At 41.1% G+C, this 19,448-nt stretch overlaps 1 protein-coding gene across 4 annotated transcripts in view; it reads right to left on the minus strand.

Annotated features, from left to right (window-relative positions):
• Positions 1 to 972: 972 nt before the first annotated feature.
• APP (amyloid beta precursor protein) overlaps positions 973 to 19,448 on the minus strand; it is a 199,496-nt gene continuing 181,020 nt past the window's right edge. For all 4 annotated transcript variants that reach the window (XM_072326680.1, XM_072326679.1, XM_072326678.1 and 1 more), the window contains 3 exons: positions 11,668 to 11,768; positions 8,479 to 8,625; positions 973 to 1,999 (listed from right to left, as the gene is read on the minus strand). In XM_072326680.1, coding sequence (XP_072182781.1) covers positions 1,898 to 1,999; positions 8,479 to 8,625; positions 11,668 to 11,768 — 350 coding nt within the window. In that variant the 3' untranslated portion in view covers positions 973 to 1,897. The remainder of the gene's footprint in view (positions 2,000 to 8,478; positions 8,626 to 11,667; positions 11,769 to 19,448) is intronic.

Below are 19,448 nucleotides of genomic sequence, written 5' to 3' on the forward strand. Positions count from 1 at the left end.
TTCTCTAGCCAGGGTTGCATGGGATTACGGTATTATAAGTGGGATTTGCTCTAAAGGCTGGTGGCCCTCTGCATCTTAGGGATTACTCCAGCTTCTCCTGGAAGGAATTTTGATAATGCTCCTCTAATGAGACTGCATTAAATTGAATTACTTCCTGCCTTCCCCCTGAAGCAGGATCTTCTCCTGTGATAGCAGAGACTGAAAGCAGTCTCATACAGTCCTTTCTTGGAGGCACGTCTCTAGGCACACCTGGAGGGCTCCATGCCACCCAAAGGCCACCTGGAAGCTCCATGGGTCTGTTTACTGTGGTCTCACTAAACAAAACAGTCTCGCTCCTCCAGGCAGGTGGGCTCTGCAGTGTAGGGCAGTGTGTGCTGCCTGTGCTGCAGGGCTGGGGATGAAGGGAGACTCAAATGCACGGAATGGTTTGGGCTGGAAGGGAGCTCAAAGCCCACTGAGCCCCAGCCTTGGGCAGGACTGCTGCCCACCAGCTCAGGCTGCCCAGGGCCCCATCCAACCTGGCCTTGAGCACCTCCAAGGATGGGGCACCACGTGCTTCTGGCAGGCTGTGGGTGGTGCCAAGCTGGGGCTTACATACCAGAGCGTGGCTGATGGCTTCGCTCAGTTCCTGTGGCCAGTGAGAGCTGTAACATTGGAGGACACACAGCTGAGGCCAGTGCCCCTCTTCCCCCACCAAGGCGCACTGCGGTTTCCCCCACACCAGACAGGCCAGGAGTGCCACTGTCCATGCAGGAACATCCCCTCTGTGGCGCAAGTGGCAGAAATGCTGCTCTGCTACACAGAAGGGCTCTAATCCTGGGAGATGGACTCGATGATCTCTAAGGTCCCTTCCAACTTGCACGATACTATGATACTATGATGATGATCTTTCCCACCCCTCCACCCAGAGCCTCCCTGGCTTCAGTGTCTTTCAGAATTCCGTTTCCCACCTCCAAAGAAAACTCTCTCCCGGAAGTTCTTTTCTTAATTTATTTATGTAACACAGTGTAGAAAGCTATCAATTCATAAGCAATGGTTCTGTACAATCATCCTGCAGAGGATCCCTGTTAATTTTCGACCAGCAGGCACTTTTCCCCCCCCAAGAAGTGCTCACAATTAACAGGGATTCTTTTTTAATATTATTATTATTATTTCTTTTTTCTTTTAAAGATCAAAAAGATACATGGAAAAGAAAAGAAGGTTTACCTTCCAATGCCTAAAGTGTGCACATAAAACAGGCACAAAGAAACAAACGTGTATTCCCATGATTTCTACGTCACTAATACAGCCAGGAGCAACAATCTGTACAATAAAATGCAACTGCAGAGGAAAAGAATTTCAATAACCCATCCGGAATACTTCTTAAAAAATGTCGTTTTGCTTTAAAATGCATAGTGATCGGAAAAGAACGCGCGGCAAAGAGAAGCAGCTAAACCCCACAGACACAGAAAGCATCCCCCATCCATTCTTAAAGCGTATTTCAATTAGGACTTCATGTTCGTTTGTTTTGTTTGTTTTTCTTTCGTCACGAATCACAAGAATAATATACAACTGGCTAAGGAGCTACGTGATAAATAATCGGGAAAGAGAAGCTATCCATGCACTAGTTAAATACAGCTAAACTCTTTACAGTTCACAAAAAACATTCATTAATAATGTAGTGTAAAGACGGAAATGTAAAGAGAGAGAAAGAGAGAGAGAGAGAAAATACATTACTGATTTTATTAATTCAAGTTCAGGCATCTACTTGTGTTACAGCACAGCTGTCAAAAGGCGATAATGAGTAAATAATAAAACAAGAGTGTTTTTGTTTCTCTCCATATTATTCTATAACTGAACACCAATGGGCAGTGAAGCGATCGTTCTGCTGTCCAACTCATGAGGCTGCTGTGGTGTCCTAATTCTGCATCTGTTCGAAGAACTTGTAGGTGGGGTTCTCGTAGCCGTTCTGCTGCATCTTGGAGAGGTGGCGCTCCTCTGGTGTCACTGCAGCATCCACCTGTTGTGGGAAGAAGGAAACCAGCTCAGATCCTTGCTCGGCTCACAGCACACCCTGAACTTCCTCAATGCCAAGATTAATAGCCAGGAAAAGACAGGGAGACGGGAACTAGTCTGCAACCTAATTCTTTGCTGGGATTGCAAAACCGACTGACCCAACTCATCAGCCTATGGATTTTGTTGCCTCTAAGATCTCCAACCATCAACTCATCCACACAAACCACATCCCTCAGTGCCACATACACACAGCTCTTGGATACCTACAAGGACGGTGACTGTACCACCTCCCTGGGCAGCCTGTGCCACTGCCTCACCGCTCTTGCTGAGAATAAGTTGTTCCTAATACCCAACCTGAACCTCCCCTGGTGCAACTTGAGGTCATTCTCTTTTGTCCTATCACCGTTAACAGGGAGAAGAGGCCAGCCCTACCTCCCTACAATCTCTTTTCTGGTGGCTGTAGAGAGCAATAAGGTCTCCCCTGAGCCTCCTCTTCTCCAGACTGAACAATCACAGCTCCCTCATCTACTCCCTAGACTTGTGCTCCAGACCCTTCACAGTTCCACTGCCCTTCTCAGGACACAATCCAGGGCCTCCATGTCTTGTAATGAGGGGTTATGTTTCACATCTCTCTGCTAGTCCCCTGTCATTATTCTTTTTCCTCCTGGAGTATGTACAGCATCTGCACTTATGATAAACTGGTCACAAAAGGAAATAAAAAGCTCACAAAAAAAGAAAAGAAATTAGAAGAAGCAGAAGTAAGTGGCTTGAGGCTGCTTTCTATTCGTGCTGTAGTCAGATCTGCTGCAGGTGCTATAGTCTGAAAGCTATTAAAAGTTAACTGGCAATAACAGAGAGAGGGTGTGAAGGAAAAGCCAGAGCAGCCAGGCAGAGGGTGAGCCAACATCTCACTGCACTCTCTGAAACCAACTTCTCTGGCTCAAAGGTCATATTTGGTTAGGTTTAGTGACCAGAGGCCTGACATGTCTTCACTGCTTAAGTACTTCTACTTAACAGAAACTGACCTTTCTTGATTACCTGCAAGACAGGCATAAAGACAGCTCAGTCAACACTTCTCCACTGAATATCTGCTGCTCCACAAATTACTTCCCTCTTTACTCAATATTACAGTAATATAAAATGCCAATTAGAGTGGGCAAGAGCTGACTCTAAATGTTAATTAGGTATTCTACCTCTGCTGGGAGCTCAATATCTGCTGTGTATTCAAACCCAACCATGGCACAGCCATCTTACCAACCAACAGCAGCTATTAAAACACATTTGAAGAAGTCTGCTTGTCAGCTGTTTTGCTTGCTCTCTCAGCTCGGGTGTTTGACAGCTCTTAGAAGGCAGAAAGTGAATTTTACACTGGCAAAAATGTAATATGAGGAAGGTGCCTCAACCTCTAGGATTATGTACGGGGTATGGGCATTTTACTGTAGAATTCTGCAAGCAGTGACCCTTAGGAAAAATAGCCATTTCTTTTTGGCATAAAAATAACCTTTTGTGTAATGGAAAGTATATTCTCTTAACAAGTCTTATATAGCAGACAAGCTAACCCTGGCCTTCTAAGAATAAAAAAGTAAAGGAGCAGTATTTATATTTGATACTCACTTTCAACCTACTCTACAATATTCACCTCAGTGGGGACAGCCTATGGCTGTCTGCGAGTTGTCACCTGATGCCCTGGAGGAAGATAAAAGGTGTGTTCTTCCATGCTTGAGACAAGGCAAACTGCTCAGCTTATTTTTGTAGCCCTCCCCCTTACATTATATGATCATACCACCTTCCTGCAGGGCCGCCAGAAAATGGATCCTCTCAGAGACATTTTCCATCTTGATGGTCTTTTATTACTTAAGGGGAGAAATGCTTCTGCATGTGGCACGTACATATGACTGCTCAGATCAGCTGCTAGCCCTGAACCCATTTTTCTGTGCTCCCCTCCAAAATTTCACCCATGTTCCAATCAGCACTGCATCTTCTGTGAAATCTCTTTCTTGTTCAGTAATTACACACTAAGGTGAAACATCCAGCTTGAAAGGTCACACGCTGTTTTCCTTTGCAAGCCATTGCAAGCAGCCTCCCCCAAATCAGTTTTTTCACCTCCTGCAAAATGGGCGCAGGCAGTGAGGTAACTGCTTAGAGATGGTGCTCTTGCCTTAAATCACTCCCCAGATTTCCCTTATGCTAGAAATCAGGGGGAGAAATTGTGTCCTTCCCCTGCCTTCTTCCCTTCCTCTCCAGAAGCAACAGAAGGAATTCTTTTCTGCTGATATATACACACTTCCCTTGGCCCGCTCACGTGGGCAGAGCACTCAGCCTGGCTGCCAACAACCATTTCAGTCCATCAAGGACAGGAGAACCCTGGGAACTTCACAGCTTCCCTCCTCTTCAACCTCTACGTGCAGATCCCCAAGGCACCTCTGCACAGCCTCTTGCTCAGCAGCCAGAGTAAGACCTCGCACTCGCATTTCAAAGCCAGCTTTTCCCTCCACCTTGATACACCATCCACAACCACGTGCAGTGAATCAGCTTCTGGCGATTCCTTGACACTATCACCGTGCTGCAGACCGCTTGTTTTCAAGTAAGTATTTCACTGTAACAGCACTAGAGTCTAACAAACCCATTCAATACAGGTCTTGTATAAACACAAACAAGGCCTAATCTTTGCCCTAAGGACCATGCAAATTTAACAGCATTAACTATTTCCATTGTGGCTGTGTCACCCCACACCATCTGCCACTGCTGCTGTTGTCACCAAAGCGGCTGTGATGGAAAGAGAAGAACAAAATTACAAGTGCTCCAGTTGCATGTTTTTTTAGCACTTACAGAATATAAGAATACAATGCAAATGCACAGGAGAAGCAACCTTTCCTTCTGCTCTTGAATGGGCTGCTATCATGCCAGGTCAGCCATGGTTCCTGTGCAAAGCAATGTTGCACTACAGGAGTTCTGGTGCCTGTCCAAATGGAGAAATCAGAGCCTCATAATTCACAGCTAAACCTACTGACAGCTCAACAAGATTCTCTTCTAGCATAAAACCAGTGTAATATGGAGCTGTGGGGGCTGAGAAATCAGAGATCTCCAAACAACACAAGGGATCTTCAGGGATCTTCAAGCATCAATATGTGCCTGAGGGCATTTTTCTCTCTAGGAGGCTCACCCTACTGAAACGGGATGCAAAGGAAGGGTGTGCCAGAACCTGTGCTGTACTTCTTCCCATTTAAGCTCCAAACAAACACTGCACAGAACTCTGTAACCTGTTTTAGCTTAAGCCTCCCACTCATCACTGCTTATTCAGGAGTAGGAGATATGATAAGCACACAGCATAACCTGCTTGTGAGAAAGAAACAGGGAAAGGTAACACATCATAAATAAAAATGAATCAAAAGAAGAGAAAGCAGAAGAGACAAAACAATAGATGAGAACCCTGGAAGAAAATCAGGGAGGAAGAGATTAGGAAAAAATATGAGGAAGGATGGTAGAAATCAGACTGAATTTTTAACACCCTTGAACAATATTCTGTACCAAAAAGACCCGCTTTTCTAACTTGTTCACAGAGGAAGCCCAATAACCTCTGAAATATGGCATTTAGAGATGAAAGGGATTTATTGAGGCTTCCACTTGCAGACTTACTCGCTTCTTCAAATTTCCCCTTTAGCCTTTAAAATGACTAGTGCTAGTGCTACCTCTCCTTCCTACAGCTGACAGCCACACACTAATCCATCTCACTGCCAACCTACGTGCACTATTGCTCATCCTGAATGTCTCCTCTTCTACTCACTTTTACCCATTTTGACTGACAAACTGTTCCTCTCTTTTCCTTCAGCCTTTGTCCCAGGCATTGCTTTGTCAAACTACATGCTTTGACCTTGGCTATCTCCTTGTCAGTAAATCACTAAAGCCCTTTACCATTTCAAGAAGCTTTTTGCACCCATTATAGAGGTGGCAGAAGTTGAACACGGCATTTAAGAGGTGTGGGTGCTTTCATGCTGCTGAGAAGCAATCTAGACACTTCTCTGTTCTACAGCATGATGTCTCCTGAGAAAACAGCTAGGTCAGGTAGATAACCTCTTTAAAGAATGTCCATCTATCCCCTCCTGCTCCAGCCTATAAATCTTCCACACAGAAAATCCTAGTGTGGAGTCAGGAAGATGGCAATAGCGTGGGAAATCTTCCATGCTGCCTCTACACACATGGGAAAGGTGAAACTCCCAGACAGGATGTGCTGCCAGCGCTCAGAGATGCGACAAATAATACTGTACTGTTCTTTAAATGATGGTAAATGGACGCTGCCTAATACACATCTGCAGATTGGTCATTGAGATGTGGACTTCGGAGTATTACAACAATTGCAATGGCTCCTTTGCTACTGCTGTGAGCCCTCCATCACTGCTTCTCCCCACAAGCTGCTGCTGGAGGTGCTGTTGCTGTGACAGACAACAAATGAGCTTCAAAGCTGAGATATCGAACGAGGGTGAGTTGTGACAGCTGGCTGCAGCACAGGAGGAGGGAACCACAGGAGGAAGGAACCTCTCTTTTTTCTACCTTCTTTTACAGCGATAGCTGAGGTGGGTGCACCAGCAAAAGCCATTCTCAACACGTCTGCTGGAGTGCAATGTACACATATAGCAAGTAATTTTCAACCACGCAGTCATTCATTCACTTATGTTTGCCAGTCCCTTTCCTTGGCAGGCTGAGCCACTTTGAAACATTTTTGTTATCAGACTTCAGGAAAATATATTATGACCCTTCTTCAAAATAGGGCAAGTGTATTTCTCCTTAGAACTCCTTAAAAGGCTAACAGGATTTTTAATAATGACTCTTGTTGCACAAATTACAGCCATATGAGGACAAGCAGGACAGCTTGAGCTGACTTTTTGGAAGATACGAATACAGGTGAATAGGACCTGATCTGTAATTTTGCATCCTCTGTCACAGACAAACTCTCACAGTAACTTCTGACATGCAACAAACGGGTTTCAAGATCTGTCAAAACATACTCAGTCAACCCAGAGCTCACATACAGTTATTTTTACATCACGTCATTCTGCTCTTTCGTGCTTTTTGTACTTGTCATATTGAAGACGCACTAATCCTCTTTAGAATGGAAAAGCTTAATTTTGAGAGCATTCAAATATTAAACATCTATTTTACACCTCCTTTGCATGTTGTGGTCTTCTCAAAGTGCTCGCTATAAGATTTTCTACATCCTAGGACAATAATAGATGTTGTGTCCTTTTGTCAGGTAGAAAACTCAAGCAATGAAGCTATAAAATCTACCAAGACTACAGAGCAAGCCTGGCAGAATGTGGAATCAATCTTAGCTATCAACACCAAACACTACACAGGAAATCTACAAGGCAAAACTATCTGTATGCTCCAGTCCCACCCCAAAAGTGCTCTTCCAACTCCATCTCTTTAGAAGGTTTCATGCGTAACAGGGAATGACAGCATGGACACAAATATGCAAACATTGACTTAAGACAAAGGTTAACACAAATACTTTTTAGGACCCTTCAGTGCCACAGACTGTGGAATATATGCATTATGAAGCACGTCAGTATCCAGGAAGAACCAATCCAAAGTTCATTTGACTCAAGGCTGAAACCGGTGTTAACTGCTGACAAGAACAAGACCTGGTTTCAATCTAAAATTTAAAAATACCAGTTTTGGAAGATAAAAGCATAAATGTCTCAAGTGCTGATATAAGTATTACCTGCAAAGCAGGTACTGATACAGCAAGTCGATACACAGGTATCAATACACACCGGGAAAAACACTTCAGGACTCCCTTTCTGGGTCTTATAATTCAAGTTTTATTCTGTACAGAGATCCTTTCTTAAAACCAAGCAATATAGGAGGCATTTTATATGCCTGTAAATTGACCACAAATGCACTTGGTAAATTGGGAAGACACAAGCATTTTCATCTTTTATATCCCATGTAGGAGCGCTGTATTGTATTTGTGTTTCCCAAATCTGTGTGCTTCAGATTACTCATAAATCAAAAACTGTTTGTGGCAAAGGTAAATCTGGTTTAGAGAACAGAAAGCAATAAAGTGTCTGTACAGGGAAAAATCTTGTAGTGAAAGCACAATCCACAGCAGATCTACCTCATACATTTATCTGCAAACTAAATGAAGAAAACTGGTGCATAAATTCCCACCAACAGTATAAACGGATCTTTCCTCTTGTGCAATATCTGATTATTGGCTACTGTAACATTTCCTATAGGACCAACTTTTTCATTATGAGGTGACTGGTCTGGGACAGTTCCACAATAGATTTCTGTGGTTTTGCAACCAACTTAGCATGGTTTATACTGTGTCTAAATGTACAAAATGAGAAAATTAAATTCCACTCTGCTAGATGCGACCTCTCAGGCTGTGAGTGTAAAGCCAACCAAAGCAGAGGTTTCTTTGTAAACACATTTTGACTGCTGTACACGTGATGCCACTTGTGCTTGGCTGCTGTTTCTTACCTCCACAACCCCATGATGAATAGACGTGTACTGCTTCTTCTTCAGCATCACCAGGGTAATGACAATCACTGTTGCTATGACAACACCTCCCACCATTAGTCCAATGATGGCACCTTTATTTGAACCCACATCTTCAGCAAAGAACACCTACAAAGAAAAATAAAAGAAGACAGGTAATAAACACCTGAGTATTTGGTTAACTTCTCCAGTGAACACAGCAACATAAAGCCTAATGGAGTACCAGTAAATAAGCACTGCATATTATCTGAATTATGCAAAAGTGGTTCACTGTACTGCGAAGCCCTCATAGTTGGAGAAGACATACAAAAGCAATTTAGGAGAACTGTTTGGCCTTTGGTGTAGTAGTACTGTGGCTAAGGGGAAGGCTCATCTCCAGTTCTCTGCTTTGCATGGGACTTCATGACAACAGAAGTGTAAGTATTGGCTTTTTTGGTAAGCAAGTGAAGATAATTGCAAAATATGCTTGCAGAGAACTGACCAAGGAGCGTATAGATGTCTTTGTATTTTGAATGCAGGTTGTGAAAGTGTTCATAAATCTGCATCTGCTCAGCTTGTTTGGATTAGATCTGATGCACTTCAGTAAGGTGTATTATAACAGTGAAACTGGCACGCAATCAGCCAGGAGAAAATTCTCACACCAAAGGGACAAGGGTCCAACAAACACAAGCATGCTGATCTAAGCGACCAGGTGAGGGACCTGGCGAGATTTTGCAGGGCAAAGGGAGAATGAGCTACATCTGGATGGAGACAATACTCTTGTGTGACCTACACGATGTGACAGCTGTGTGAAAAACAAAGAAGATTCACTTGAACTGTATGTACTGATAAGGGAAATCAGCAGACAGCAAGATGCTTTACTACGCATTTAGTAAGACTGGCTGTTAGCAACAAGAGCAGATCTGAAATGCGAGCAATTGTTTTCACTGTCCTCTTTTGTATTCAAAGTAAACACTGGATTATTTTACATTTATGTGTGCTTTACAAACCTTTTGTCCCCTCGTCAATATTGGGCTTTTATTATTATTATTATTTACCAAAATGTGCAAAAAGGATTAGAGAATAAATTACATTCACAGAATTGTAAGACGACCTCACTCTGCAAGACTAAATACTTTGACAAGTATTTAACAAAAATACAGAGGGAAGCAGGAAACCAGCCGAGAATTATAATGAGCTGTATAATATTTGCAGTCTTTAAAAAACACAATCTTCCTCAGAGAGGTATTACAGCAGCAGTATAAATATTTATATTGTTCCTGGTTGTAAGCAAGAAATACATTGAGACAAAGTTAAGAATTCACTGCAAAATACACACAGTAGACAGCGTTGGCATAAGTTGATGTGAAGTAATAATTTCTCCTCACAATTTCACCTGCACAGGAACGGAAGTCTTACCATGCTATTTCAGAGCACTGTGAAATGCCCCAGCTAATATACATGTGCAACAGAGGAAGGCCTTGAGCACTTTGAGTCATGAAAATCAATTTAACTTACTGCTAAAATGTGAGCACCCACAAAGGAGAAAATAACTGCAATTTCAGAAGTTTGCATGTAAAATACAAAGCAGAATTCAAGGCAATATCCTAAGGAGACTGTTTCAGTAAATCTTCCCAGGGCAAAGAATAAAACACAGATGAAAGAATTTTATGCTTACTGCTTTTAAATTAAAGCTAATGGAGAAGGGGATCAGCTAGGATATAGGATGCAGTAAACAAGCAGTGTGCTCCAGTACTTTCTCAACAATACCAGACTCCTTGCTTGGTCTCAATTGAAATGATAACCTAGAGGACTGCCTGCTGATTTTTAAATAATGGCTACAGCTATCAGCAAGAAGCATGGCATTAAATGCTTTAAAAAGCGTGAAAGGTCCCATTTTAAGCATGACACAGATTGCCCAAGTGCATGGCCTACCACGCATTCCCCATCCGCTACCACGGGCAGGGCAGCTGGCAGCTCCAAATGGCCACTATCAAACCACTTAAATGCTGAAGGTTGCTGCAGGGAAGTGTATGTGATGCAGGATCAATAACTAACGAACAAGAGCCTGAAAATACACTTCTTCAAGCTCCTTCCCTTCCGTGAGCTCACACGGTATTTCTCCATCAGGATGTTTAACTCATCTGAGCTAAGCACACCAGAATCTCCTAAATTAGCGCTAATGCATTTTGGATTAGCTCATCAAACTGGGAATTCTCAGTTCTCAGCATCAAAGAGACAGCAGAATATCTTTTCACACAGTGATTGCCTAGTTCAAATGCAAATCTGAGTCCCATGTTAATTTTAATTTTCAGCACTACTTAGCTTTAAGAATATATTAAGAAAAAAAGCTTTCAAGTTTAATATGATACTGAAAGTCAAGGAACCGAAATCTCATCATGTAATGTACCTTTACAAAAGAGGAAGCAAAAAAGTCAACACTGCTGTACTTCATTACTTATTAAGGAACCGAAGAAAAGCTTTTAGAAGATGCTCATTCTTACTTACATTGAATTTGGTTGTTATTTTTGTATGCTTAAGAAATACAGTTCAAGGAAGGAATGGTATATTTATCCTATTTGCCCTTAATCTGTTAGTAATTCAGTACAGCTTATGGAACCAAACGCGCAGATGCGCAAAGCTAAGGCAGCATCCTCTTATCCCAAGCAGGGGATCTTATGAGAGGTTATGCTCCATGGAGTTCAGCTCCTCCATGCATCACTCCCATCTGTTTTGAGAGAACAGGAATTTATTCCTGAATAGGTGTCACTCTATTTCTAGCCGCACCATGCTGTGTCTTCATGCGACTTTTTTCTTTTCATTTTGAACTTGGGTAGCATTTTCCTTCTCTTTATCTCTTCACTTTAGTTATGTGACAAGGGCAGATGGACAGGAGGGCAAGTATTGCCCAGATACATGTCTGGCCACGTGCTGGTGTGAGGGCAGGAAGGGACAGAATTTCCTCACATGTATGTAAGAATTACTGGCTCTCATCTTCACTACTGAAATTACTCCAGCTTTACTTCCATGTTTGAGACAAGCACTAGAATCATTAGCTATTCACATGAAAATTTTTTGTTGACAGTTTCAGCATCCACCTAACCCAGAGGAAACAGAGCCACAACTGGCTCCCATGCTCAGGAGTAACCAGCAATTCACACCACACGTACAGAGCACCATTTGTTCACTCACCAGCTTTTGATGATGCACTTCATATCCTGAGTCATGTCGAAACTCTGCATCCATCTTTACTTCAGAAACCTCTTCTGTTTTAACATTGGTCAAGCCAGAACCTGCATTGCAGCACAGAAACATTCTGTTACAGTCATCATTTCATTTGCACTCTGCTTACCTCCACCATTACAGGAGCAGAAGGCAATGGTATCATTCACACAGAGGAGGTGTGATGCAGTGTGAAAGGGAACTGGGAGGAAAGTGAGGTACGTCTGACATGTCAGTCACTGAGGTGACACAGAATGAGCTGGTAAAATTTCTCCTCTGTTAGTGTTCCTTAATTCTCCGCAGCTATGCTGGTACAAGCATCAAAGGCTTTCAGTATGAAGCACAGCAAGAGCTAAGCTGCCAGGGACCAACACGGTCTCCTGAACTGGCTCAGAGGATGCAGACGGATCTGCTCTGACAGCCTCTTTAGCCATGTCAAGCACATTTAGTTATCAGGCTGAAGCTGTTTTCCTCCCTAAGCTCAGGCTGCTGTGAATTAAAAACACATACCAACAGCATGAGCTGGGAAACCCCATATGTGTTATTTTCTTGCTTCCTGTGAACCTGCATCTTATATACAAACATGCATAAATAACTCACTATTAATGTCTGTGAAGTTTACACAATTCCTACCTGTGTATTTCAAACTGCTCAGAACTGACTCCTGCCAAGGAGAGTACTTATCTCATGATTAGAATCATAAAGTAAAGCAAGTAATGACAGCTTGAAGAGATTTTAATTGCAGTTTGCACACCTGTTCTGCCCTTAGGTGCAATGGGAAGATGCTGCGCTTGCCTAACTGGGAAGAAGGGCAGGATTTTCCCTTAAAGGTAGACTTTGGAGAGTGCACCAGACTTAGAACATCTGAGAAGTGCATCCTTTACACGTACCCATGAATGCTCTGTCCCAAAAGGCTGTCTCTGGCTTGCACAAAACATAGGGATATTCACATAGCTGGCTATTCCCCTTCTCAGTACAACTGATTGACATTTATGTTGCTTGGAGGTACAAAGATTGCAGAAACATGGTGTTTATGACAAGTTATTTCCTCATCGTCCAACATGGTGAGAATGAACTAGTTCATATTCCTTGTCTGCACTTATTTTAGCATTTCACCAACCCCCTCTGATTCCCAGTATTTTGGGCTGATTATAAGCTCTGATGCAGAGGAAAAACCTCTTCTAAAATTCTTAGTGATACCAATTGTGTTCCATCACCTTTCCAGACTGTCAATACAATCCCGCGATGTGCCAATGAGCTTCACAGTCTGAAGTAGCACTGAATGAAAGCATTATTCCCCTCCTACTGCCTTTGTGCATTTTTTTCCCCACTAAATAACAACTTAGTTTTGTATTATGAGACAGTGAGAACCTCCCCAAGAACTTCTACAGGCTGCACTGACCATCTCATTCTGAGGAACTGATCTTGTTTTTCACAATAAACCATACGAAGGTTAAAACAAGAATAATCTTCACACAGTAGATTATTTATGGTTATTTTCTTGAACAGCCCGACTGCCCCATAAAATCTATCATCTTTTTAAGGAATAAAGCACTTCAAAGATCTCTCTCTCTCTCTCTCTCTTTTTTTTTTTAAATTAAAATAAGCATCTGATTTTTGATGCCACATTACACATACTGACAAGTATATTATGACACTTATACATAAGAGGCCATTTCTAAATGCAAGAACAGTGAAGTACTTAAGGAACTGAAGTTTGAAAACAAATCATGATGATCTGTCAATGAAATGGAAATGAAGGAAATAAAATCCACATGGTGCCTGAAGAGAGGTTTAAATGTCTACACTTGAAGCAGCTATGGTTAGCTTTCCAAACTAAGGACATGATTCACTCTTCTTTTGCATCTTCTAAAAATAGCCCCTATACCTTCATCAAGGAGTGAAGAAAATGAGAACATGTATCTGGACACACCAAGACTCACATCTCTAAGCTCTCTGCTTCTTTGTTAAGATTAAATGGGGGAAACAATAGTGAGAAAACAGTGTTTCACACAGTTTGAATTGCTCCCAGGTGCTTGCTGCTGTCCATGGCCGCACTGGATGCCCCTCAGGTACAATGGCCAAACCACCACGTGGAAACTCCCCCAAGGCAAGGACTGGGGGAATTGTACAACTCAGTTGCTACAGCTGGCAAATTCACTGAAAATACTGATGTGAACATATACATACACATACATACTGAATCAACCTGAGTTTTGTAGAGAGAAGCCCTGCTCCTGAATCTATCTGAGGTCCCTGAAAAGCTAGCAAGCATGTGGGAAACAGTGATCTGGCTCAGAGTGAATCTCCATTTCCAAAACCAACTGAGAAGATCCCTCATCGAAGCTGTGGCAGAAGCTAAGATGGGAAGGATTACAAAGGAAAGTCCTACTTGACTTTCCATAGCCAATTAAAAGACAGGAAAGAAAGTGTAAATACACAGTCATTTTTCACAATGGAGGAAGGTTACCAGCTGGGTCTCACAAGGATTTGTGTTGTGATACTTGTAGAAGTGACCTGGATAATGGAGCGAATGGTGCAGTGACAAAGTTCATTGGCAAAAAAAGAAAAAAAAAAAAAAAAAGTCAAAGTAAAACCAGTTGCAAAGAACTGCAAAAAGATGTTACGAATTCTGAGTGTGCAATAAAAGGAAAAGGATATTTCATACTGATATAAGGGAAAATGGTGCACACAGGGATAAAAGGCCCTAACTATACATACACAATGGGCTCTATATTGACTCTGTTCCACCCGGGACAGAGACCTTGGAGTCACTGTGGATAATTTTCTGTGAGCACTTGTCTCAGTGGCAGTCAAAAAGGCAAAGAGAAAGATAGAAGTAATTATGAAGGAACAGAGAAAACAAAATGTCATTACACCACCATACAAACGATGCAACCTCATTTTACATATGGCTATCAGTTCTGGATGCTCAACCACATGGAAATACAGAAGAACTAGAAAAGATACAAAGCAGGGAGACAAACACTGCTATGGGATGGTTTCCGGACAAGGAATGACTACACAAACCAGGAGTATTCAAACTGGAAAAAGACACTATAGACATCCATATGACCGTGAATGACAAGGAGAAAATCCACAAGGAGTGATTCATTATTTCTCCTGTAGAAGTACAGAACACCAACGTGGTTATGAAACAGTGGATTAGAAACTAACATAAGGAAGTACAATGAAAAACTGGACTGTGGAACTCATTGGCACAAATAATAAGAGCATTCAAAATACAAAAGAACAAAAGACAAAAGGTTCATCTAGGCAAAGACAAAAGGTTCATCTAGGGTTACTAACACAATGGTGAAAATACTATTTCCAGTCCTGGAAGTCTGTCAAATGCTGGCTGCCAATAGCTGGATGTGCTAGTGGTACTAAGGCAGAGGTGAAATCTCTAAGTACTCTGTAGGCACCAGTGCCAAAGACATGATAATGGACTCAGGTACCACTGCTCCCAGACTCTGACCACAGTTATTGGAAACAAGCTACGAGACCTTAGACAGTGGGTCTTTGTTAGTTTCAGTTATGCAGAGCCAAACATCACAGGAATTACAGAAGCACCTCAGATTTATTTTTCAAAGGTAGTAGAAGGAAAAGCTTTAGGGTCTTTCTGAAAGTCTTACTGGAAGTACGAGATGCAAACAGCTGTCTAAGATGGCTGTACACATTCAAATACAAAAGCCAACATAAAAGAAGAAAAATGGGAGCAACAGCCTCACTGCAAACTCACAACTAATGATAATTATTAGTGCTTTTTATTCTAAATTACAGACTGTCTTTAGGGAGTTGCATTCCTAATTACTCCAATTTTAAAATGCTACAGTGCAGCTGGTAAATATTTTAACTTGCATCTTCTTAGTAAGACTGACAAAAACTATTTAGCCATCAAAACCACAGTCTTAAAAGCATTCAGTAAAATCCAACAAAATGGGTTAGTTAAGATTATACTTTGATAAAATAAAACAGTTTATTAACAGTAAATGCGTGCCAACCAATTGTATATGAAACAGACTAAGATTTAGCGCTTTTTTTCTTGTTTTCCTCTTGAATAATTAGGTTTGTTGAATAATGGTCTTTTAATTATATTGCTGTTAATTAGCAATGCTAGCTGCTTTTAAACATACACATGTCTGTACATATGCACACATACACGCTTGGGCATATATGCACAAACATACATTCCAAACATCAAAGAGCAGTGTACACAAGCTTAATTGTTCCTTGCCCTTACAGGAAACAAAAAAACAACTAAACAATAAAACATGGAGTTAAAAACTACTCCAATGAAAAAATATAGCATGACAGCTGCTTTGAGGAACATTCTACTCTCACACAGATGAACTTCCGTTCATGTAAATTGAAACTACCAGAACTAGATGGTCTCTACATAGAGGGGGGAAAAGGAGCACATAAAATAGTTTATGCAATAAAGATCTAAGTCCAGAATTCAGGAAAACATTTAACTCCGTGCCCATTAACTATATTTGAGAAGTCTTAAGAAAAAGAGATTTCTTGAGACAGAATCTATCATTTTCTAATTAAAAACTCCACTAAAGACTCTTATTTAGGAGCTGAAGACAGTTGGTTTAAGAGCACTGTATTGAACTAACATCACTAAGACCAGAGAAAGACCTAGCAATTTCTGACAAGAAAATCATAAATAATTGCCTAAGCTGCTCCATGCCCTCACCTCATGCAGACTGTAGCATATGTGCTAATGATTCTACAGAGCAGTCATAAGGCTTACAGAGTGTCTGCAGCTGTGCAACACGTGAATATGATCCACCCTGACCAGAGCTATGGCTATTTTCTTTACCCCTGAACTTCAGAAAATCTGTTGCTATTAAGAAACATCCATTCTGATGCAGATCTTCTAATTGTTCCTCTATTCCTCTAGCTTCCTCTGTTTCCATAGATCAGACCAGCTGAGTTAACATGAGTGATAGGGAACTTGCATATAAACATCTGGATGTGTTTTCATAAATGTTTTTACATCTCTCTCTACATATAGAGACAAAACAAAGTTACCAATAATTACTCAAAATTCAGTTGAAAACAAACAAAAAGAATAAATTATTCTGCAAAAGTGACGAGAATAAAACCCTACTGAAAAAGCTCTCACACTAAGATTGTCAAAGTGGTTTTCATATTTGCAGGTCTTCCTACAGAAGCTTCCATGTTTTTAGACTGGACTGAATTCTTCTAACTGTCTTCCTATATAAAGCAATTTCTAAATGGCAAGAAACATGCCATGAGCCTCTTAACATTTTATGGTATATTAATAAACACAGCTCAATGATGACTGCGTAGTACACCTAGATATTTGCCTTCTCTTTGACCTTTTTATTAACTCTGTTTATTTCTTAATGGGGAAGGAGATGAGAGTAAATACATTTAGACGTAGCTCCGTTTTTGTTGACATCGTTTTGAATTGAAAAGGTTAAGCAAAATACTTGGAAGTTTTATGCTCCTTTTCAACACCAGTGTGAATCACTGCAGATGTTGTGTCTACACTAGAAAACAGGGACTCAAGCTTCAGCTGCTGCTAGGCAAGGTGGAATGTAACAGAGGTGGAGATTCACACCAAGTTCTGCTTGAATCTTAGTAAACACTTTACACTTAGTCCTTCCTGCATTAGCTTTCCTGCTATGGATTAGGCAACTCTTCACATTTCCAGCCTTTCCTCTTATGCTGCTTTATGGTGGTTGGCTTCTTCTTTTCCAGTTTTTTTTGAAAAGAAAGAGAATGGCCAGATGAAGTAACAAGACCATAAATACTATAAGCAACTAAGTACTTGCTGTGCTTGTCCTTCCTGTCCTATGACCAAACAACATCTCTTGTAGGAAAGGGACAAATTTCATCTGTGTGATCTTGAGCTGTTGATAAGAAAAGTGTAGTTATTTGTTGTAATAATGACTCATGGGGCAGAAGAAGTAACAAGGTAGTGGAAAAAGGAAGAAAGGACATGTGTTTGTAAATTTGTGTTGGTCCTCCAAGAGGCAATTTTCTTCAAGGATTTTAAAAACCTGAAGCAACTAAAAAACATTCAATTGATCTTAAGCCTGGGCTTGGACTATTGCAGGATGACAAGAAAGCTATATTTCAGAAGAAGCTGGGAACCACCTAGTCCGCCCAAGCAAAAGAAGTAGAAGCATATGCTGAAAAAGCAGGACTATGACAGTGGCAAAGCTTTTGAGAAATCAACAGGAATGCAGGCAATAAAAACAAAACAGAAAGTTGCAAGCAGCTGCGTATATTAATCTGAATCCAGGAACTCGGTTAGTACTTTTTCATTCTGTAATAATATCCTCATTTGTCAGACTTTTATTCCTGAACAATAGCTCTGAACTGTACAACTGACTACACTAAAAGTACAGTGATGGCAAAAAAAACACCAAGCAACCTCTTTTCCTTTTTTAACCTCTAGCATAGATGTGTTATTTTTAATTAGCAGGTACAACAAATCTAAGGCACAGTAATTCTTACGTTGTCAGAATCTCTCTGTATTTCACATCATTTAATTAAGCGTCCATTTGCTTTCCACAATTGCAAGTTTACGACAGCTACTCAGACTGATACCAATTTTTTTGTTAAACTGAAATTCTATCACAGGTAAGTTGCTATTAAAAGATGATGGAAAACCAGATGGGCATTTATACCCAGAATTTGTGTCAGTAAGGACAAATTTACAGAAGCTGGACATGGTGATTTAAGATGTAAGGATGAAGGTCTACCAGGAATGATGACAGGAGTACTTTTTGCATCCTATTACAATATATGTAGCACTACTGTAAGGATTTTGATGCTGGGAAATTTGCAGTGCAGGCACAACAGCCAGGGATTTCAACCTCTCCAGTGAAGTCACTATTCATCTTCACAGAGGAACATTCATGTGCATCCTTGTTCACCTGGAGGGATTCAGACTCTTTGCCAAAAGCTGAACAATGGCCTCTACATCACTTCAACTGTGCTAAAATGCAACAACTGCTGCAAAGGCTTCCAGATGATACTACTTTTAATCTATGTGCCTTCCTCAATGCAAGACTTCCTGCATCTGCTGGAAATTTCAAGCCATAATGCCCACATGTTAAAATATTCTTACAGCTCCTTAACAGTCTGTCCTACACATTAACGAATTACCACTCAGAGTATACGAGCCTATTCTTCCCCTAGAAAAGTGACAACAGCAATTTCCATCACTTGTATGCGAGGGGGGATGGTAATAAAGAGAGAAAGGAATAATCGTTAGTAATAAATATGGGCCTCATAACAGGGGATTCTTCATGAAGACTGCAGGTTAACCATCACGAACTTGAATACTCGGAGAGCTCTTTAACAGGTTCCACGCTCTCTTCACAAAATTGGGACTCTAAGTACAAGTACAGGTATCAGACTCCTAAAACAGTGCTAGGAACATGTCATCTGGCCAGCCTCAATGTGCATCCCAATTGCTGTAACATACGGTTTTACTTCATTCCACACTATTATTCACTGTAGTCTGTAAACATCAGCAAGTTATTGGAAAGATTTAAACACATTAAGGTACTGCACACAATGCTTTCCAATGGAAGTTTGGAGGAAAAGATGAAGGGGAAAGAAAGACAGATTGAACAGTTTGATCTGACCTGAAGAAAGGAACAACACAAAAAAAGATGACGTGACACTGAAATAATTCTGATTCTAAAATAAATGGATCTATGAGTTGGAAAATAATCCGAAATTAAAGCTTGTTTGTGCTT

Source organism: Excalfactoria chinensis, chromosome 1 (assembly GCF_039878825.1).
Source record: "Excalfactoria chinensis isolate bCotChi1 chromosome 1, bCotChi1.hap2, whole genome shotgun sequence".
In the NCBI taxonomy this organism is placed as follows: Eukaryota; Metazoa; Chordata; class Aves; order Galliformes; family Phasianidae; genus Excalfactoria; species Excalfactoria chinensis.